Below are 24,200 nucleotides of genomic sequence, written 5' to 3'. Positions count from 1 at the left end.
AGTTGGACCTGCGCTTACAGCCAATCTTCAACCGTTGTCATATCATTTATTGACATTTATTGTCATATCATTTATTGTCATATCATGTATTGTTGCTTCTTTTATTCTTTTTTATAAATACTATAATGGGCGCTGCTAAAGAGCTAGCGTCTCTTTTGCAATCTACTAATAGTGGTTGCTTGCAGTCTTGTTGGAAGTGAATATGTTTGTAAAAAATAAAAACTTACTTCAATACTGTATTTAGTATACTTACCTAAGTACTGTATTTAGTACACTTACCTCAGTACTGTATTTATTACACTTACATCAGTACTATATTTGGTACTATATATACGTACAATTTGCTACACTATATAAATGTTTGTACACTACACATATGTATGTAGATGTTTTCACAAAATACTATACCAATGCATATATATAATTAGGATATTTAACCATCACTTTTATAGTTATTGCACAAAAATATAATCTCACTTGAAACTTAATGAAATATAAATAAAAATTTATTTTATTTAAATTTATGTTATATTGGTGAATACAAAGAAAGCAGCATAAATTATTATAAAAATCATATCAAGTACAAACATTTATTTTTTTTATATATATTGCCTTTTCCAAAAAGGGCACTTTTATATCAACTTTTTTGTTATTAAAGGAACCCTCAAGTGCAGAGGCAGGTTGTGTTTCTCTCAAATAAAACTTATTTATCAAGATATTAACAAATATATTTTTGATAAACTAATTATAGACAAAAAAGTCTATAAGCAAAAAATAGCAAAACAGGATTATGTTGAGGCAAAACCAGAATATTCATACAATAGTTATATATTATTGTATTATTTTTCATACTTCTTAGAGAAGAAATTTAAATGACAATAATAGTAACCCTCTTGCCAGATTTATTAGTTTATTTTTACCTACCTAAAATATTCTTGACCCTAAAAATTAATGTTTATACTTATTAGTAATAATAATTACTAATTAAAAGACTTGAAAAGCTGTCAAAAAACAGTTCCTAATGTCATGGAAACTGCTTTCTCATTCTAATACTGCTTTATAAGAATATTGCTTTTTAATTACTTAAGAAAAGTATTTTATATGGAAACCAGTTGATCAGTTGTTGTTTTTTTTATAAACTTGAAGTTAATTTTACCAAGTTTAAAAATCATTTTCTAAGTAATATTTCTTCAACTGTTTTAAAAATAATTTTATATATATTCTTTTAAGTTTACAAATTTTTACAAAATTAAAAAATCTTTTTTCACTTATTAACTATTTTTATCATTTTTAAAGATCAACTGCAAAAGGAAAAACTCAAAAATAGCATTAAGCTTTTAACTTTCATGTTATACTTTTTTGTATACATAAGTTATTTTAAATATACTTTTTTGTATACATAAGCAAAATTTATCAGAAGAGATAAAAAAAAAAAAAACTTAATAAATGTTTGCTTGGCATGAAACATAATGCCATTAAAATAATGATGTTTTTTGCCAATATCTCAATAAGTTTGTTTTGGCAAGCATAATAAAATTAAACATTATTTTTGATATATTTAATGAGCTGCTAGTTCTCAGATACCACAGGCATAGAATGGATAGAAGGCTTTTCTAGAAATCTACTATGTAATTGATAAAAATTTAGACTGAAAGGAGCTGAGAAGCTGGCAGGTTTTTAATGACTCTGGCTCCACTTTTTTCCGAAAACCTACAGCTCTGGCTCCCCTCTAATAAAAAAAACTTTTATTGTTTTTCAGTTATAATTTTTTCCCACAGCAAATCAGGTGTTTATATTTTGTAATTTTGATTAACCGTAAATTATTTTTATTTTATTATAGCATTTTAACAATGTTGTTACTTGATTTAATCCAAAAAGCTAGTAATGGAAAGCATCCAAAGCTTTTACTTCGCAGGTTTAAAGTTTTTTTCTTTAAACATTTTAGTTGATTAGTAACATGATTTATGAGCTAATTTTTTTTTTTTTATTTACAAAATCAGAACTGAATCTGTAGCAGAAAAACTGTTAACTAATTGGTTAGCATACACCTTACATGATTTTTTAGAAGTATGTTGGTTTTACTTTATTTATAATGGTTTGTAATTAATCTTTATCATTGTTGTTATTTGACTAATTCTTTATTGAATATGAAGTTACTTTTTTTTAGGGACATGTTGGACAAAAACTGTTCAAGTTATTTAGTGCTATAAACATTCACTTAGAAAAACAACCAATTGATGCGATAACATTTGAGGCAAAAAATTCTCTCAGTGAAGATAAATTTCTGAGACAAACTATTGAATTTAAGGTTTAGTATAATGAGTGGTTTTTTTATAAGACTTCAAAATTTAAAGTTTAGTATCTATGAATATATTGAGTTAAAAAATAGTAAATTTTTAATTCAGTTTTGTCAACATACTTTAGTTATCATCTTTTTGCATACAATCTAGAGTTCATTAACCTTTTTTTTCATCATCATCATTATCATTACTTAAGTGATTACCTTTTTTTTTAATATCATTATTGTTATTTTTATCATCATCGTTAGTCCATGAGGTCTAAGAAAATGATTTGTTTGAAAAATTTATATTACTTATATTCTAGACAATTGTTTTAAACATTGAATATATTTGTGAGGGTACAAGTAAAAAATATGAAGGAATTTCAGTTTTAACATGCGATACTATATCACAAACAAAAGAGAAAATTATCAAACACATATACAAGGTAGGTAGCTTATTTAAAACATTTTAATAAAATATGAATTTACTGTTACAAATTTTTTTTTTTTTTAGGATTGTCCTTATAGAGAATGGCCTAATGTGGAAGAGTTATCACTTGGTATTCATTTTTATTATTATTATTATTATTATTATTATGAAATTTTATGATTTTTTGATTTCCTTTTTTATATAGTTTATAATAATTTATTATTATTTTAGCAATAATTTAAACCTTCTTCATTGTTGTAGTTTTTCTTTTCAAAACTGAAAACGTAAACTTTTTTAAATTTATTATTTTAGTTTATTTTATGTAGAAGTTTATTATTTCAGTTTATTTTATGTAGAAGTTTATTATTTCAGTTTGTTTTATGTAGAAGTTTATTATTTCAGTTTATTTTATGTAGAAGTTTATTATTTCAGTTTATTTTATGTAGAAGTTAATTATTTCAGTTTATTTTATGTAGAAGTTAATTATTTCAGTTTATTTTATGTAGAAGTTTATTACTTCAGTTTATTTTATGTAGAAGTTTATTATTTCAGTTTGTTTTATGTAGAAGTTTATTATTTCAGTTTATTTTATGTAGAAGTTTATTATTTCAGTTTATATGCGGTAGCGGTGTAGTGGTAGAGCGCTCGCTTCATAAGCGAGAGGTTCCAAGTTCGATCCCCACCATGTTCCATAGTAGTACCGCTCTCAACTTGTTTCTCTGCGCAGCGGCCTTGTTCATCAAGATTCGTGTTTTGGAGATATAGAGTTAAGAGAGAGTTATAACCACAATTAAATAGCCTCCTCGTCTGTAGTGGCGTTCATGGCCTTAAGGAGGAAAATTGACAAAAAAAATAAAAATAAATAAAAAATTTATGTAGAAGTTTATTATTTCAGTTTATTTTATGTAGAAGTTTATTATTTCAGGTTATTTTATGTAGTAGTTCATTATTTTAGTTTATCTTATGTAGAAGTTTATTGTTTCAGTTTGTTTTATGTAGAAATTTATTTTGATAATAGATAAGTAAACATTTATTAAAGTCATTAATAAGTAATCATTTATCTGATAAACTCATAATAGTTATGTTTCATCTTCAGATCTGAGTGTATGGCTATTCAGAAATACTTCACTAGTTACATGCTTAGCCTGAACATATACTTTTGATTCAAACTAACCTATATGTTGTGAAATCAGCTTTGAATCCAATGATCATTCTTTTATGTGCTTTCATTTAGCACCTGTTCATGCAATCACCTTTCCTTTTGTTCTTTATCTTTCTCTTTCTTCTCAAAACTGCACCTTTTTTGACATTATTTCTGATCAAATTGACTCTGCCCATTCTCTTTATCCATCACCCAATATATTATTATTGACTTAAGTGCTCATCACACTGAACAGTCTCTAGCACAACTAATTAAAGCTTATAATATTTGTATTTCTCTATCTCTTACTGAGATAGTTAACTTTGCAAGCCATGCAATGATCTCTCTATAAATTTTATTTTGTACCTTTTCAGAAATACCTTATCATCCTATCATCAGATTCACCCTATCATCATATCATCCTATTATCAAATTCACCCTATCATCCTATCATCATCACCATGTCATCCTATCATCAGATTCACCCTATCATCATATCATTCTATCATTAGACTCACCCTATCATCATATCATCCTATCACCAGACTCATCCTATTATCATATCATCCTTACATCAGACTCACCCTATCATCACATCATCCTATCATCAAATTCACTCTATCATCAAACTCACCCTATCATCATATCATCCTATCATCAGACTCACCCTATCATCATATATTCCTGTCATCAGACTCACCCTTTCATCATAATATCCTATCATCAAGTTCACCCTATTGTATCATTCTATCATCAGACTCACCTTATCATCATATCATCCTATCATCAGACTCATCCTATCATCACACTTCTTCAGCTTCACTCTATCATCATTGTGCTGATGTTTTTTATCTTGTTAATAATTATGTCTTCTACATAATCTCCTAAGTTCTGCCAGGCGTGAAAGCTTTTATTCCTTTTAATCAGTTTCAAGTCAAGCCCCACTCTAACCCATGGTATCTAACTTCTTGTGCAACTGCTAGTTCTAATCAGAATCTTTTTTTTTTCATCTTTTTTACAAAAACAACTCTATTAAGAATACATTTTTTTTTTTATTATTGCAACAAATCAATGCAAAAAGCCTCATTATTCTTAAAGGGATCCCAAAGTGCTGAAACAAGTTGTTTTTATAATGAAGAGAATGTTTTAAAAAAATGTTTGGAATGAATTTTTTTGATTAAAACAAAATAATAAACATATTCCAAGAAAAACTAACTTTATAGTTTTAGTCGAAGCTTGCTATAACTTGTCCCAGCACTTTCTGATCCCTTTAATTTACCAAATCTCATAATTTAACTCAGAAGTTAGGTTCTAGAGATATTTAGAAAATCTTTAACAACATTGACATCTGTCAGTCATGTATTTCATCTCTGATACATGGATCTGATACTATTACCTCTGCCAAAGATAAGGCAGAACTATTTGCAAATCGCTAATTTTATTTCTCTCTTAAAGTCTTCAACTGCTTTTTATCCAGACAACATTCTTGACATATCTCAATACTATCTCATGGCTTGTGGTCCAGACAACATTCTTGATAGACTTACAAAAGTGTTCTTTAGAACTCTCTTCAATTCTCTCTAAACTATTTAAAAAGGGCTTAAATAAATCTTGGTTTTCTGCCTGCTGGAAAATGACATTTTTGGTTCCAGTTTTTTCAAACTCCAAAGAAAGTTCTGACCCCTCCAGCTATTGACCAATCGGTTTTCTCTCTATTATTAGCAAGACCTTTAACTCTTTGAGCAACAAATTTCTAAAATCTCAACTTGAGCCTAACAGTTTACTTGCTGACTTACAAATTTTAATACATCATTCATCAACTGAATTGTTAGCTGTTATAACAAAGGTTCTATTGCGTATTAGTTGGAGTAGCAAGGAAAAAAATAATTTATATTTTTACTGTACTGTAAAAAAGTTTGATATTTTTATTGTATTTGTCCCTTAGTGCCTAAAAAATTTTTATCTTTTTTTTTCCATATCAATTATTTGGAGCTCTCTCCTGTTTTAATGTTTTCTTGCCTCATAAAATTTACAGTATTTCAAATATTTTGTCTATTATTTTCTTGCTCTTTAACAATATTCTTTGTTTTCTGTTAGCTTCAAACTCAAACAGTGGTTCCTTGCAGCTTTGTTGGGGGTAAATTAGACAAACTTCTAATTTACTCCCAACACTCTTTCTCTTAGTGTTTAAAATAATTGGAACTTATTTTGACAATCTTACATGCTAAATTCACAATAACTACAGAGTCATGATTTTTTAATGTTATTAATAATAAGAAAAAAAGATTGAAATTTAATTAATTTTGTTTTTCTTTTCTTAATAACTTTTTTCTGTCTTCAGGATTTGCCTCAGCCAATGGTGCAGTTCTAGTACTTCAAGATGAAGATACCACTAATGATATTTCTGGTGAATGGAAAAGATTGAATACTTTAGAACATTATAAGGTTCAAAAATTTCAATTGAAATTTTAACCTGTATGGTTTTAACTTGTTTAATTACATCAGTAACACTTTTTTAGGTACCAGATCATTCTAATTTACGGTTAGCTCCAGCACCTGTAACACCTCCATATGAATATGGATCAGGTTAGTTTATTAAAATGTTTTTTCTGATATATGATTTAATTTTAAAATGTTCAAAAGTAACCATAAATTTTTTCTTTTTTAATTTAAAACCAAGTTTTATAAACAGCAGAATCATAAAACCATCAAACTAACCATTTCTATTTTTGCCACTCTCTGCACAGGAACCATTGAAGTGGTTCCATCAGTGCCAACATTCGAACTGACAACTCCAAAAAGTCCATCCATTCGCCCATTGAAGAGCTTTAAACGAAAATTTAACATTTCTTCACATTCAATTGCAGATTTTGAGAGATCAGGTTTGTTGTGTCTCTAAAACATTTTTAAACATTCATTTTTAAATAAATAATTTTTTTACCATTAATTTTCATGGTCTTTAAGTTTTTAATTTGTTATAAATTATGGTTTTGTATATATTTTAATTAAGTAAAAATTTAACACTAATATAAAAAGTGAGTGTCAAACCAAAACTCTCAGTTTTGCCTATATCTTATATGTTGATATATGTACACTCCATTGCGTCTTTGTCTATATATGTACACTACCATGAATGAAAATAAAAAATTAAAATTAAAATTTTAAAATAAAATATATTTATAATATAATAGTAGTTTAAACAATTGCTTAAAAACATAAAATTATATCAAATATCTGCTAGTTATATAAAAAGATTAATTTTATAATTGTTGATCTGTTAATATCTGGGTTTTTTTCATTAGTTTTAAAAACATATTTTTTATGCGCTTTCTAATGAAACAATGTTTATACTACTTAGTAGTCTTTTTAATTTTTAATTTTTGGGTCGTTTATTTTTTTATGTTTTTTTTTTCGAATTTGTTGTAGGTAGAATTCTCCTTGTTGGGGTTAAAATGCTTTTAGCTTTTAGAGGTAGAATCCAATATCAAGAACCAATTGTTATTATACTTGACTAAACAGTTATTGTTGACATTAAGTTAGAACAGAATTTTCGTTTTTCTGTGAATAAAATTGTTTTTACACTGTTTGGTTTTTAAATTCAGAATGGTTAGAAGAAGACAAAATATTATTAATTTAGAAGTTCTATCAATTAAACATTTAATTAATCTTTTATGTAAAAATGATAAAGTTACAAAAAGAGATGTTAAGCTTAGGTAAATTGAGTTATGAAATATGGAGGTATATAACTATTTGCATATATAAACACTGACGAAAAAAGTTTTTTTTGTTTCATGATTCAGATTGAGCTTGTTCTCGTATTAATAATAATTACCATTGTTAAATTTATATGGCAAATAATAAAAATTTTTGAAATTATTTGAGGCTGATGTTAAACAAAGATAAGAAAATCATGTAAAATGTCACCAAACAAATGCTTGTTTAGATAAGAAAATTGTGTGAAATGTCACCAAACAATTGCTCGCTAAGACAAGAAAATCGTGTGAAGTTTAACTCAATACTGACTAAGAGAAAATCTTTAAAAAGTGCAACAAAATTGTTTTATGAAATATCATAGTTAAAAATTTAAATCCACACAGAAATAAATATGCATCATTTTCTGATATAAATGGAACAAAAATGTTACCAACATAATGTTTCTAAAACACTGACTTGACTCTATTTTAAGGTTAATGGTGTTGTAAGCTCCATTAATATTTTTAATATTTGGGATTGGGATTTTGTAATATAATATCTTACAATGTCAAAAGCAACAGCATACCTCTCCAAGAAGTTATTGCACCAAAGGAACTTTTGGTTTGAAAAAATAAAAATAAAATTTGCCAATAAATTGGCAAAAACAGGTGCCCATAGGAGCCCCATTTGTTCAAAAATCCTTCAAACCAAAAGTTCCTTTGGTGCAATAACTTCTTGGAGAGGTATGTTGTTGCTTTTGACATTGTAAGATATTATATTACATTGAGACAATATAAGATGTATTTTGCATAAAAGTTAGCTTTATTCATAACTTTAACAAAACTAAATGAAACCTTTGTATTTTTATTGTAATGTTTAGTATTCCCTTTTTTCAAAATCATTAATATATTTGACCTAAAAGATCTATTTTCTATGGGTTACAAATCATTTGCATTTCAGGATTTAATTCCTATTAATTTGGTTAAAAACACAAATGAATGAACACTGTAAAAAATCATAAAACTCACACATCTGCAAACATCTTCAACCAACAATTATTTTTCCAAATGTAATAATAAATGCTTCTTAATATTCTTTCTCCAATAAATTTAAGCTTCAAATTAAAGAATGTTTGTTTATTGAATAGAAAAAACCCAGATAAGTTCTAGCGTATGAAACATTAAAAAATTATCTTTTTGTACTATTAGCATAATTATGATACCATTTTATCAATAAGTTATTAAACAATATTTTTATTTTATTATTTAATATCTATTTTATTGAAATGTTTAATGCCTTTATAATTTTATTTTACACTATTGTATTTTTTGTTGTTGTTGTTGTTGTAAATTTGAATTGCCATTATAAAAATATATCTTAAATTAAATAATTTTATATATAGAAAGATACACACACACAAATATATATATATATATATATATATATATATATATATATATATATATATATATATATATATATATATATATATATATATATATATATATATGTATATATATATATACATACATACATACATACATACATACATATATATTGCAAAAAATTTATTCATTTCCAATATGTTTGTGTGTATTTATATCTATAAATACACACATACATATTGGGAATAAATAAGTACATGATTCTGCAAGAAACATGTGTAAAACAGACATTGTAAGCCAAGTGAGCTATTTGTGTGAACAATCTGTTTTTACAGGTGGTTATCAGTTTAAATCAGTTTTTTATTGTTTATGATGTTTGATGTCATAATAAAGTTGTGTGTTTTAAAGCACAATGAATTTTGTTAAAGTTTACATAATAAATTTATAATAGAATTTATTTAATGACAAAACTAATATTAAAATTTACAAATGAAAACATGAATATGCTTATAAATTTACAAATGAAAACATGAATATGCTTATAAAAATGAAAACATGAATATGCTTTTAAAAATGAAAACATGAATACACTTATAAAAATAAAAAAAATTGAATTATATTATATAAAAGCTTAAAATTAAAAAAAAAAAATATCTTTTCAAAAGATTGTCATTATTTTATCTATTTTTTCAAAAGATTGTCAGATTTTATCTATAACATCAGTTATTTAAAAGTCAAAGTTCACTTGTTTAAAATTTTATTGAAGCTGTTTAAAGTTATAAAAGAAGGTTATAAATTGTTTAAAAAGATTATATTATATATAATATATAATATAAAAATATAAACTAATATAATTTATTATAAAATTATTAGTTATTTTCCGTTTTATACTTATACTATATAGTATAATACTTATACTTATAAGCATATAAAAAGGAAAAAATATATTTACTAAAACATATTTTTATTGTAAACAATATTAAAGTTTTTCAAAAAACTTCATTCAGAAGCAATTTAAGCAATGATATCAAATGATATCATTGCTTAAATGTCAAACCAATTCATAGTTTAATTCCAATTAATTTTTCTTACTCTCTTGTTCTAAGTTTCTGTGCAAAGATTAGTGACACAATAAAAATGAAAAGATCTTTTGAACAATTTTTTAAAATTCTTTTTACAGAGATATTCAAAACAACTATATTAGTCTGATGTCTAGTGGTCTCGAAATATCACTAATAAATAAACAATATAGTTTTGAATGTCTGCGTAAAATAAGTAGATATTGTGTATATAAACATACCCACATATATAAAAATTATTATATTTTGCACCTTTAAGTATTAAAATGATTAAATGTCAAATCCTGAAGAAAAAAAGAAAACATTTTTTTTCATTGAATAACAATAATACTTTTTTCATCTGATTAGTGCATGGCCAAATCAGAAAACTCAGTTGATTTATGTGCTGAACCTTCCTCCTACTTCTTTATATAGTTGTTTTAGTAAGATATCATAATGATATTTGTGTATATATATTATATTGTGTATATATTCTGTTAATGGTATAAAAAAGAGCTCTTCATGACTCTTTGTCTTTAAAAATGACAAAATTAAGTACACTATATGTAAGAACCATTAAATTTAACTGAGGAAACTAATTAAATTTTATCAGTTTTTAAAAAACCTCAAAAGCAAATAGGTAGAACATGTGAGGAGTGCTGCTACATCAACTGAGGATTCTGGTTTTGGCAAGCAATCTATCAATTAAAAAAGTTTTTTAAGCTTTCAAACTTTTTCCACTCTTCAAAACCAATTTTTTTCATAAAAACACAAAGTTTGCATTTTATGGTAAAAATTAAAGATGACCAAGCAAGAGTATATATGTATGTATGTATGTATGTATGTATGTATATATGTATATATATATACACATATAAATATACATATGTGTGTGTGTATATATAAATATATATATATATATATATATATATATATATATATATATATATATATATATATATATATATATATATATATATATATATATATATATATATGCGTGTGTGTGCTTAGCCTTGCATGAAATGTCATTAATGGTATCATACTGAAATAGATATGTGCTATATATAAAGGACCTCTATTGCAGCAAAAAAAAAGTTTTTTTTTAATCTTTTTATTTTTCAATTATTTTTTTTCTTAAAAAAATTACCTGGATTTATATTAGCATGTAGACTGTTTGTAATAGCTAGATTTTTTACATTTTCTTTAAAAAAAATTTGTTTCAATACCAGCGGCTCAACTCCTTTCGACATCTTTTCAAACATCCCATGCTAGCTCTCCTTTGTTAAATGTGAAAGAAAATCCACAGGAGCATAAGCTTTGGCATATGGTAGTTTAAATACTATATTTTTTAATATTTTTTTTTTTTTAATTTTACTCTAAAGAATTTGCAATAACATTTTTTTAATTTAGGTAAAATGTACTGAATATCCACAAGAACACATTGAGGATCAGAGAAATAGTAAATCTATGAATCAAAATATAGCTACAGAAGTATTTCTTACTAGGCTATTAAAGACTAAGGTTTTTAATTTTTTTAATGTGCTGTTTAATGTTTTAATTCTTTGCCACTAATGGGTTTATTAATGGCATTATTAAGTTATGATAATTAACAAGGTATAATAGTTAAAAATTAAAATAAATAGCAGTCATTATTAATATTTTTACAGGTCTTTACATTGATAACAGAATTATAATAAAAATAAAATGGTGTCATTGACACAATTATTATAATATATATTTTGCTTATGGTAATGACAAAGATTTTTAATTTGTAGGAAACGCTGCAATCTTTTGTAAATGATTTGTTCACTTCAATATTTGGATTAGAGAATGGCGTCCGTACAATACCATTAGCTGTAAAGTTTTTATTTGACTTTTTGGATACAGAAGCCAATAAGTTAGACATTAAGGATAACGAAGTGCATCATATTTGGAAAAATAACAGGTTTTTTTTTTTTAATTTTTTTCTCCTAATATAAGAATCAGTTTTTACAATTACTAACCTGCATTGCAGTTTTTTTATTTTTATTTTCATACAGTAAGTTTACCCCTTGCATTTTTTAGTTTACCCCTGCGTTTCTGGATTAATATTATCAAGAATCCTAATTTCTGTTTTGATGTAAAAAAATCAAATACAGTTGACTCATGTTTGTCTGTTATTGCTCAGGTATATCTTTTATGTTAATATCAGATATTCATAAAACTTTATATATTAGTTGTTTTTACTAAGTTTTTTTCACTCTAAGTTTTTTTCTTATTTACTTAACTTTAGTTTTTATGTCAGTGTTACTTATAAGTCAATTTAATAAATTTACATGTCAGTGTTACTTAAAAGTCAATTTAATAAATTTTTATGTCAGTGTTACTTATAAGTCAATTTAATAAATTTTTATGTCAGTGTTACTTATAAGTCAATTTAATAAATTAAGAGTTTGATAGGGTGTAAACCTCTTCTTCATGATAACTTTGTCTAAAATGCATGAATGGTGTAGTGGTATAGACTTTACTTTTTAAATAACTACTTTGGTTCCCAAACACATCTCTAGTAGTATTGTCCTCAACTAATAAAGGCTTATTTGTAAAAATTGGTGTTTCAGTATTATAGAGTTGTAACAAATTAAAGTAATAACAACAAAATAAATAAGCTTTTAGCTTCCTTGACTGAAGTTGTCTTCCAAAGTAGATAAGAGTTAGTTCTATTAACTTTGGGTAGTCTTCTTGTGGAAATTTATTTTATTTCGCTGAGGCATTGATATGCCTGTTTAAGAATTACATTTGCTTGATTAATTATTTTAGATTTGATGTTGTAGCTCACTCAAAAAAGTTGTAGTTAAAGTTATCAGTATTAATTCTTGAAAATTCAGCTTAAAATCTTTTAAAAAGAGGCTCTTCTGGACATTTGTTATCTCATTTTAATGGAGGAAAAGCATGTTTGATGTTTAGCTTGATATGATAAGATTGTTTAATGTTGTAGCTCCTGGTTTAGTGTCTGTGTTGCTGGCTGTTATATTGAAGCATATACCAACAATATTTGTTTCAAATATTTTCCCTATAAATATTACCAGTTAAATCTTTAATTTAAAGTGCTATAAATTTTAATCTGCAAATTATAAGTTGAGTTTTTAGCAGCAGTTAATATACTTAAAATGTATAATCAAATAGCAGCAGTTAATATACTTAAAATATATAAAAAATATATGGAGTTGTTGTTATGAGACCAGCTTATAAGAACTATATATAGCTATATGTTCTTCATTATGAGCAGGGCCTAATTTAAAAAGCTTAGAATCCCAGTGCAATATTGTTCTTTTGGATTTTTTATCTCCCAATCAGTTTTTGTTGTGTTTAGTTGACACTATTAAGTTGAGCTCCTTCTTTACAAAGGATATTGATTTATAGATTGAAATAAAAGTTGTTGTTGAACTGATAACATCTGTTGAACGGATAACATCTGTTGAACTGATAGAAAATATTATGAGACCAGCTTATAAGAACTATATATAGCTATATGTTCTTCATTATGAGCAGGGCCTAATTTAAAAAGCTTAGAATCCCAGTGCAATATTGTTCTTTTGGATTTTTTATCTCCCAATCAGTTTTTATTGTGTTTAGTTGACACTATTAAGTTGAGCTCCTTCTTTACAGAGGATATTGATTTATAGATTGAAATAAAAGTTGTTGTTGAACTGATAACATCTGTTGAACGGATAACATCTGTTGAACTGATAGAAAATATTGTTTGCTTTGAAGTTAAAGGAGGAAGTCCTGTAATTCATTGATCTTTTTCATTAGAATTAAGCTGATTGACTCAAAGTCACTTAGTTTTAGATTTTTGACTGGCCTTTATTCAAATTTCTTGCTTAGTCTTGCTTCTTCTAAAATGTTCTAAAAATATTGAAGTAAATAATTCAATGTTATTGGTAATGTGATGGTTTCAACTTCTCTTCTTATAAAATTTTCCTTTGCATTTTCATGATATCAGCAGCTATTTATATGCATTTAGCACTCAAATGTCATAAAGTGGTTCAAGTTCATTCAAAGTTTGACAAATAAATTTTTCCAGTTTTAACATTTTGACTTATTTGCTCAACTTTATTTTAACAATTTTGCCATCAATGTAAAGCTAAACCTATCTGATTGATTGACCTATATCCTTATACTGATTGAAGTGCTCTAGCTTTTTTTTTCCAAACTTCCTTATACTCGCCATAAGTTTAAAAAAATCTCTTGCACATGTCTTTAAAATAAAATTGTAAAGAAGATGCAACTAATATATGTTTTTTAGTTGTTAGGCAATTTAAGCTTGATAAATTATTGGATTCAGGGTGGTTTATTGGTTTTTTCCTGTTATTTTTGCTGTGGTTCATCATTATAACAAAACCATCTAAAAAATTTTAGGACTTTATTTTAAAATCTCTGGAATCTTTTAAAATTTTATCTATGTTTAATGTTATTTTTTAACTATTTAACTTTGCTTATTAGTATAATATCCTTTTTATTTTGTAATGTAATTGATAATGTAATGAGTTTTGAAGGTCACTTTAAAATTAAGGCTGCTGCACGGAGAAACAAGTTGAGCAAAGTACCACTCTGGACAGGGTGGAGATCAAATACAGAACTTTTTGCTTGACGCGAGCACTGCCACTACACCACTACCCCATAAAATCTTCCTTTAAAACATTGCACTACCGTATTAAATGGTCATTTAAAACATTGCAGTTTGAAGGAGTAATTCTTTATATATGAAAAATAAAATATCAAAATATGACATAAAGTAAAACTTTTTACTTTATCTCATACATCCACCTCTAAAAAATGATCAATTTTTTTTTAGTTTTGTGCCTAATATGTACTAACATGACATATACAGTGCTATATCCAACAGTTTGGTCACTACGGGTCCAAAAAAAAAAAAAAAAAAGAGGTTCTTTTATAATGTATTATACAGTATGCATTTTATGTACAAAATGGCGATTTCACCTATATGTACAGCAATTTATGTTTAAAAAGTTATTTATTTCTTTGGAATATTTAAACTGTTTTTTGATATTTTATTTATGCTAAGTTTGTTTACATTTAATTAATTATTGTAAAAAAAATGTTAACCTCATTTGTTTTAGTTTTAATTTCATTTTTTTAATTAAAAAAAAGAAAAGCTAAATAACTTTTCTTTTTAATAAAAAACTAAAATAAAACATGGTTTTAAAAATTTATCCTTGAAGGAATGTAAAGTGGTTTTGCAATACATTTTAAAGAGATAGTTACTTCCTTTTGTAAAAAACTAATTTATGACGCAAAAATGTTAAGATTTTACAAAAGTCTCCATCACTATTAGGATTAAGTCTTTTTCTTTCTTATTCAAAATCTTGTTAAGTTTTATTTATGAACAAAAATTATTTTTACTAAATATAGTTCAATCATAGTCATAAGAATGTCTGTAAAAACACAGACCGTTTCCATTGTTTTTTGATTTTAACTTGAAAACTGTGCAACTACCCAGCGAACCTGCACAACTTTATTAAAAATGGCACGCTTTTATGATAAACAATGATTTGGAATGTTTTTTTGGTATGGTTAGAAGAGGTTTTTTAAACAAAGGCATAAACTTAGCTACAGATATAGATTCCTTTGCTTCTAAAGTCTATAATTATATTGAATAACATGTGTATAATTAGTTTCTAAAGTAAGCAAGACTTTGCATCAAGACTTTGCATATTCTAAAAACTTTTGGCAAATGTTCTAAAAACATTTATAGGAGAGAGAATTCCTTTAATAAAATGTTACTGCTAAAATTGAAAAGAATAAATAAAGATATTGCAAATTTATTAAAAATAGACATGCATCTGCCAAAAATCTTGTGCCAGAAATTAAATTTATTAATTAATGGTTTTGAGCATCTTTAGAAAAATAGTAACTTTAATATTTGAAAAATTTAAAGTCAATAATGATTTATTTTATTAAGAGTACAGAACTATTAAGAGTACGGATGAACTGTTGATCAAAAATTTACTAGCATCACAGTTCAACAATATAACTTTAAGTAATACACTACTCTCTAAAATATCATCTGTTATGTTGAGCAATCTTTCTGATATAAAATCAGACATTAGTGAATCTGTATATAGAAATCAAGAAATATAGAGAAAAAGTTTACAATATCTTATTGAATATATTTTTTAGAGATTTGGCTTTAATTTTACTGTGCTGAAGGGTTATGGAAGATGATACTCAGACTTTAGTTATACTATATATATAAAGTATTGTGGAATACGAGCAATGTTGAAAAATTATATTGTACTTTTTCTTTATAAACAAGTTTGCAATGATCCAGAATTAAGTGAAGTTTGTGAGAATTTGCTAAATCTCTAACTTACATTGTTTGTAAAAGTTCATTCATTTTTTTATGTCTAAGACATAACAGAAAAACAGAAAATGAGAAAGAAAACTTGCAAGACCTGCACAATATTATCAAAAATTTATGACAAAGTTTGTTTATTAAAGTAGTCAATAGACTTTTCAGTTTGTTAATAAATTTGCTTCAATAAACTTTCCAGTTTAAGCAGAAGAGATTGGTTATTTGTATCCATATATATTAGGTACTAGATATAAAAGCAAGCTTGCTAGAATCATTTTGAATGGATTTAAAAATGTAAAATTTTTGCTAATTTTTCTTTTCATAAATAGTTATCCTTAAAATCTACATAACTTTTTAAAATGAAAAATCTTTTAACTATTTTTTTTTTTAATAAACATATTAACTTAGTGCTTATAAAAAATATGTTTTAGTTATATATTTTTAAGTAATTTATTCATAATTGTCTTAGAATTGTTGGTATTTTTAAGATGTTTTACAAAACTTCAACTTCTTCCTCTTTCTTAATGCCACTCGAAGATTGTTTTATATTGAATATAAAACAATCAAAGATTGTTTTGTAAAAAATACTATAAAGTTATATTATAAATTATAAAAATACCAACAATTCTAGAACATATTATGTATAAATTACTTACAAATATATACTAAAACATATGCTTTTTATAAGCATGAAATTGATACATTTATTTAAAATAAAATAAAACTTTTTTATTTTAAAAACGTTATGTAGATTTTAAGGATAACAATTTATGAAGAAATAAAAAGTTTGAAAAAATTTTACATTTTTAAAGCCATTATGAATGGCTCTAGCCAACTTTCCTTTATATCTAATAATTAAATGAATACATTTTTAAATAGAGTAAAGAACCTAATGTTAAAAAAAAAAGAGGTTTTGATGAATTGACTTTTTTGGGACCTATGGCCGTGGAAAAAAATAATCTGACCCACTGTGTCATGTGAATAACATATTCTTTTTCAAAAAAGTTTTAAATCTACTCTATTGCTACCACTTAATATCTTACCTCTATTGCTAGCACTTTGATATGTTACCACTATTGCTACCACTTGATATGTTACCGCTATTGCTACCACCAATAGATACTGTAAATAGTTTGAGGGGAAAAATAAAATTCATGTAGAAAATCTGTCTGTAAATAAACAAATGCAGATAGAAGTAATAGCGCTTTAAGTTTATTGTCAATTCCAAATAATCAAGGTTGCCAAACCAAAATTGACCAGAAAAAAAAGATAAGTTATAGTTTACCTGCATTTTCCTATTAACATAAGCTACAAGGTATAAGTGGTCATTTTTCCTATTTACATGCTATTACATAAGCTACAAGGTATAAGTGGTCATTTTTCCTATTTACATGCTATTACATAAGCTACAAGGTATAAGTGGTCATTTTTTTAAGCTTTTTAACTCTATACCATATAACAGCAAAAACGATTTGATGGTTTTGAAAAAGGCCTATGATGATTTAAGTCTTGATAATGAAGATGATTCATGCTTAAATGACGATATCATGGATCTAGCTAAATATGTAATGTTATCCAATATGGTAATGCAAGAGCTGGTATCTAAAAAGACTTTTAAAGCGTCAAAAAATTCATTCACCATGTGAGAAGTCTTTTATCTACAATATTATTTCTAAGGTAGTTAAAATATAAAAGATCTAATGTATGATATGTAGATATACAAGTTTTGTAATGGTATAGTGCTTCTTGTAAACAAGAAGTTCTAGGTTCAATCTTCATCACATTCCTCAAAAATACTGTCTAACTAGTTTCTCTGCGCAGCAGTCTTCTTTATCAAGGTTTGTGTTTTTGAGTTAAATTTTTGACAATGGGTTGTAAAATCAATAAGAAAAATAACAATAAAAAAAGAAAAGCATTAGTCTCTTCGACTGTAGTGACCCGCTTGGTTTTTGGGAGTTGAATAAGTTAAAAATAAAATAAAATTTTAAAAAGTTATATTTAAATGCATTTTTTTAATTGTTAACTGATAAACTCTTTTGTTTTTATTGTAGTTGTTTATGGATTCTTGTTCACCTGATGAGCATAAACTGGGAATGGTCAGCTGTTTGTTTGGTTTTTAAAAGCTTTTTTATTTTTCACATACAGCTTTTATATACATATACACACATACACACATACATACAAACATACATACATACATACATACATACATACATACATACATACATACATACATACATACATACATACATACATACATATAAATAGACACACACATATATAATATGTATATATATATATATATATATATATATATATATATATATATATATATATATATATATATATAATATATATTTTATATATATATATATATATATAATATATATTATATATATATATATAATATATATTTTATATATATATATATATATATATATATATATATATATATATATATATATATATATATATATATATATATATATATATATATATATATATATATATATATAAGGTGAGGCAAAATTAACTACTTTGGTTTGCTTACAATTTTGAAATTAATGAATGATTTTTTTTTTCCAAATAATATGTTTATTTAGCATTTAAATTTTTTGTCAATTTTCAAAAATGATATCAACTAAATGTCCGTCTTAAGCGGTTCTACACAAATCAGCTTTTTTTATTGAATTTTTCATTACTTTTTTGAGTGTTTCAACCGGTATATTTTCTATTTCTTGTCGAATATTGTTTTTCAGTTTATCAAGAGTTTGTGGTTTATTCACGTACACCTTTTCTTTTAAATAACCCCATAAAAAGAAGTCTGGAGCTGTTAAATCAGGTGATCTTGCAGGCCAATGCAAATCACCAAAACGAGAAATTAATTGACCTGGAAAAAGGTCTTTTAAAATCCGTGTTGTTTCTTTGGCTGTATGTGGTGCGGCACCGTCCTGTTGAAACCACATATTGTCCAGATTTTGTTCTTCCATTTGTGGCATTAAAAAGTCTTGGATCATTTGTCGATAATTATCACCAGTAACAGTTGTTGTTTGTCCATTTTCGTCTTCAAAAAAATAAGGTCCAATGACATTTTTGGCATGAATAGCGCACCAAACTGTTATTTTTTGTGGATGCAATGATGTTTTATGAATGATTTGTGAGCTTTCACTTCCCCAGAATCAAGAATTTTGTTTATTGGCATGGCCACTGAGATGAAAATGTGCTTCGTCACTCACAAATATCATTTTTTTACTAAAATTATCAATTTCTCCCGCAACATTTAAAATGACATTACTGTACTTCAAACGCTGATTATGGTCTCTGGGCAATAGCTTTTGCACTAACTGGATTTTGTAAGGGAAAAGGTGTAAATCTTTTATCAAAATTCTTTGAAGAGAGCACTGAGAAATGTTTGATTGTTGAGCACGTCTTCTTGTTGATGTTTTTGGTGACTCTGCAACACTTTCACGAACACAAGCAATATCTTCTTCAGAGCGGGCGGTTCTTGGTCTTTCTGAATGGTGAGAGTCTAAAGTTGTTCCATACTGTTCAAATCGATTTGATAAAACATGAATTGTTTTCTTATCAGGTGCTGATTGATTACGATGTCTTTTTCGATATTCTCGTTGAGTTAATACAACTGACTTAATTTTTTGAATAAAAATAGTCATGATTTCTGATCATTGTTGTGGATTGAATTGATTCATAATTAATTTTGTGCTGTTCTACTTTACAACTGTAAAAAAGAATAATGACAGTTAATATCAAAATAAAAAATAACAGCTCTTTCAAATAGGGGAGTTAATTTTTCCTCACCCTGTGTATATATATATATATATATATATATATATATATATATATATATATATATATATATATATATATATATATATATATATATATATATATATATATATATATATATATATATATATATATATATATATATATTTAAACAGGAATCCCCATCTAATAAGTTGTTATATGCTAAAGAAATACCAGAATACAAGAAAATAGTAAAAAAGTAATTTTTTTTTGTTTTTTCTAATACTTTTATAGTTACTATAATTTTGTCAAACAAATAAAGAATTTATTCTCTATCAACATAACTCATTTTTAGATATTTAAAACTTTTTTAGATTCTATGAAGATGTTAGACTTGCTAACTTTAACAAGACAGAGTTTGAACAATTTTTGGATCAAGTTTCTCAAGTAATTTATTTGTTTACTTTTAAATCAACAGTGAGAGGTTTTTACATGTTTCTAGTTTGTTAAACACTTTTTTACATGTTTTTGATTTGTTTAACACCTTTTTTTAATCTGAAAAAAATTCAAGTAGATGATAAAACTGTACTTAACCTTGATCTTACTGAAGAAAACAATTTGAATAAATTAAATATTAATTATTGCGAATAAATTAAATTTAAAAGAAATTATTTTTAAATTTAAACATTGGATATACAAAAAGCTTTTGGTAACAATAGAATTGTTGTTATCATTAGTACAGCAGTCCTCAAACTTTCAGAGCAGGTTCTTAATAGATGAGGAATTCATCCATATGTATTGAGTACCTGCTCTGAACGTTTGAGCGCATGCCCTGAATGTTTTAGTTGTTGAACACATTTTTAAGCTATCCCTTGAATTAGAAAAAAGCATGGAGTAATCCAATGATAATTCCAAATTTAAAAAACAGTCATAAACTTGATTCTTCAAATCATTGACCTGTTACCCTTTTGTTCATTAAATGTAAAGTTTTAAAAAGATTATATAAAAAATCATTTTTTATCTTTTAGATCAAATAGTTTGATAAATAAGAATCGTTTTTTTACTAACTCAATTTTGCATCACAAGTTTAATTAAAATTTGAGATATTTAAACTTTAGCAATTAATAAAGGATACCCTATTGAAATTTGATGAAAGATACCCTATTAACATTTGAGGAAGGACACCCTATTGATATTTTACTATAGTATTTGATAGAGTTCAGAATAAAAACCTTATATCCAAAATTAAAATGTATGGTATTAAAGGTTTTGTTTGTGTAAGTATTTGCTAATTGCAGCTAAAAAAATCCTTATAGCTATGTAAAGTACTGTAATAAGACTTATATATATATATGTAAATTGAATATAGAATGGCATTTTGGGTAATGTGCAAATTAATGCAAGTTCTATAAACTGTGTTTCAAGAACTGTACAATTGTTCATGAATTGTACATTTTTTTTATTGTTACATGAATTGTTCAATTGTTCCATGATTTGTGCAATTCACCCAGTAGAGAAATTTTCAATTTCATGAACTGTAAGTTCTTATAAGTCATATTGAACTGGAAATTAGCTGTAAATGAATTTTTAAATTTTTTAAAACATTGTATCATTTTATGATGTTTTAAAAATAATAATTAACAGTTTTTATTATTTATTAAACCAGTTGTTGTTGTTGTTATATAAAATTAGTAAGCAAACTCAAAATCTTTAAAACAGGTTGAAAATAATAAGCAAATAAAGAAATATTGGATAATAAATATGAATCATCAGGATCAGTAACAGATAAATAGCAGTATACTAGCAAAAAAATATATAGATAGAGCAAGAAGACTATTATTTGCATCAGAAGTAATATGAAAACATTTAAAATGAAAAGTGGCATCCAACACTGTTAAAGTTCTGGAAAATCAAAAGAAACTATGGAGAGCAAAAATGTACTATTTTTTCTCAAAATAGAGCCAACCTCATTTATTATGAGCCAATACATTTAATAAAATCTGTTATTATAACAAAAAATTCTCAACATTATACTTAGGAAAAATATTAGTGTTTATGCACTTGAAAGAAAACACATTCTGACAACTGGAAATCACAAGAATATAACAGTGCAAGAAATTTTTTTTTTTTTAAGAAAAAGCAAGTCAGTTTTAGTGTAAATAAATTATTTTGAATTCACTAGCCACTTTGAACCCCATGCTGTAGCAGAAGTGAGATTCTTTTCATGCTCAGATGCCCACTCCAAGTATCAGCCTTAATTTCTCTGCCTTTATCTAATGCACAATAAAACATATCAGGCTTTACTGTTAGCAAATCAGCTGTAGAACATGAAGATTGTTGAACATGAAGATGTAGAACATGAATTGAACATGAAGATGTAGAACATGAATTGAACATGAATTGAACATGAATGAATAGATGTAGAACATGAATTGAACATGAAGATGTAGAACATGATTGTTGAACATGAAGATGTAGAACATGAAGATTGTAGAACATGAAGATTGTTGTCAGATCAGGTTATCCTGCTACTGGTAACATGTAACCCAGTACAATCTGCTTCATGTCCTGCTGCCTTGTAGGATACGCCTTTTTAGGCAAAGGCTAGGAGATGCCAACTCCGATTTAAAACACCCCCTGCCTTGGGGCTCTTGGTTGAGTAAAGGCTAGAGATGGTGTCTCGATAAAAATACTCATCTTGGGCAGATGTTAAATGCACCCAGCTACTGTCTTGTAGAAGGCCTCCTAGGCAAAGACTTAAGGGGTAAACAGATTCTATCTGTTGACCAGCCTCGCACCCCTTCTTCATCTATTAGGCTGGCGCAGATGTATTTTTAATACATTGTTTCCAGTTTAGGATGTTGAATGCTGGATCTTCTTGACTCAATGCATGGGTTTGCTTGTGTCACTGTTTTTATGACTAGGCAACTCATTCTATTATCTCCTTATGAGGGTACAGCTCTAAAACTCAGTTTTATGGTTCTGAGGCCGGCTGGTAGTCAGGTTTCCCGAACTCTGTGGTAGCTCTCAGAGAGGCTGATTCCATCAACAGCTGAAAAATATCAAAGTATTAACAGTGCCATGTTGCGCATGGATGGTGTCCCTGTTTGTACTTTTGGTGTGCATTGCGGAGGCCACATTTGGAGCCCTTTGTTACGGCTTAGGGTTTATTAGTAGTAATGAGGCAATTGCTTGGGCTATTAAACAGTGTTCTGAGTACTATCTATGCTTTGAGTCAAGTTCTTCAATCTAATTTAAAAATGAATAAAGTACCAAAAACTATAAAACACAAAAAACCATCATCATCACCAAGTTCTCTAAACCTATCATTCACTAATATTCGTGGTCTTCGAAGTAACTTTTCTTCTGTTGAGTCTTATCTCTTGCAAAGTTCACCAGACCTACTTGCTCTTTGTGAGACTAATTTGAGTTCGGCTGTCTCATCTTGTGATCTTAGTGTTGATGGTTATCTTCCTCTGATTCGTAAAGACTCCAATAGTCACATGCTTGGCCTGGGCATTTACATTCGTAAGAATTCACCTGTTTGTCGTGAAACTAGGTTTGAATCCACAGACTATTCTTTCATGTGCTTTCGTTTAGCACCACTTCACTCCATTGCCTTTCTCTTTGTTCTATATCGATCTCCTTCATCTCAAGACTGTACTCTTTTTGATGTTATTTCTGATCATATTGACCAAGCCCTCTCTCTTTATCCATCAGCTAATATAGTTGTTGTCGGTGACTTTAATGCTCACCACTCTGAATGGCTTGGCTCTAGTGTCAGTGACTCTGCAGGCATTAAAGCCCACAACTTTTGCCTTTCTCAATCCCTAACTCAAATAGTCAACTTTCCAACTCGCTTTCCTGACAACCCTAATCATTTACCTTCTCTACTCGACTTATGTCTTGTTTCTGATCCTAGTCAGTGCTCAGTTTCTCCACATTCACCCTTAGGTGCTTCTGATCACAGTTTGATCTCTTTAAAACTAATATCTCATTCTTCTTCATCACCTGAATACCCCTACTATCGAACCTCTTACAACTACAGTAAAGCTGACTGGGATTCTTTCCGTGATTTTCTTCGTGATG

The 24,200-nt window shown here is 26.7% G+C and overlaps 1 protein-coding gene across 2 annotated transcripts in view; it reads left to right on the top strand.

The window, feature by feature from the left end:
• LOC101237442 (plexin A3) overlaps positions 1-24,200 on the top strand; it is a 124,023-nt gene that overhangs the window by 89,582 nt on the left and 10,241 nt on the right. The window contains exons 25-39 of one of the 2 annotated variants that reach the window (XM_065812434.1): positions 1,841-1,915; positions 2,001-2,067; positions 2,168-2,308; positions 2,605-2,727; positions 2,796-2,841; positions 6,194-6,297; positions 6,372-6,438; positions 6,600-6,734; positions 11,221-11,318; positions 11,402-11,512; positions 11,767-11,936; positions 12,056-12,158; positions 18,398-18,442; positions 20,306-20,370; positions 20,486-20,558. In XM_065812434.1, the coding sequence (XP_065668506.1) occupies positions 1,841-1,915; positions 2,001-2,067; positions 2,168-2,308; positions 2,605-2,727; positions 2,796-2,841; positions 6,194-6,297; positions 6,372-6,438; positions 6,600-6,734; positions 11,221-11,318; positions 11,402-11,512; positions 11,767-11,936; positions 12,056-12,158; positions 18,398-18,442; positions 20,306-20,370; positions 20,486-20,558 (1,423 nt within the window). The remainder of the gene's footprint in view (positions 1-1,840; positions 1,916-2,000; positions 2,068-2,167; positions 2,309-2,604; positions 2,728-2,795; positions 2,842-6,193; positions 6,298-6,371; positions 6,439-6,599; positions 6,735-11,220; positions 11,319-11,401; positions 11,513-11,766; positions 11,937-12,055; positions 12,159-18,397; positions 18,443-20,305; positions 20,371-20,485; positions 20,559-24,200) is intronic. The other variant, XM_065812435.1, reaches the window with a different exon arrangement.

This window comes from Hydra vulgaris, chromosome 12 (assembly GCF_038396675.1).
Source record: "Hydra vulgaris chromosome 12, alternate assembly HydraT2T_AEP".
In the NCBI taxonomy this organism is placed as follows: Eukaryota; Metazoa; Cnidaria; class Hydrozoa; order Anthoathecata; family Hydridae; genus Hydra; species Hydra vulgaris.
Note: the sequence above shows the minus strand (reverse complement) of the source record. Positions and strands in the feature narration are given on the sequence as shown.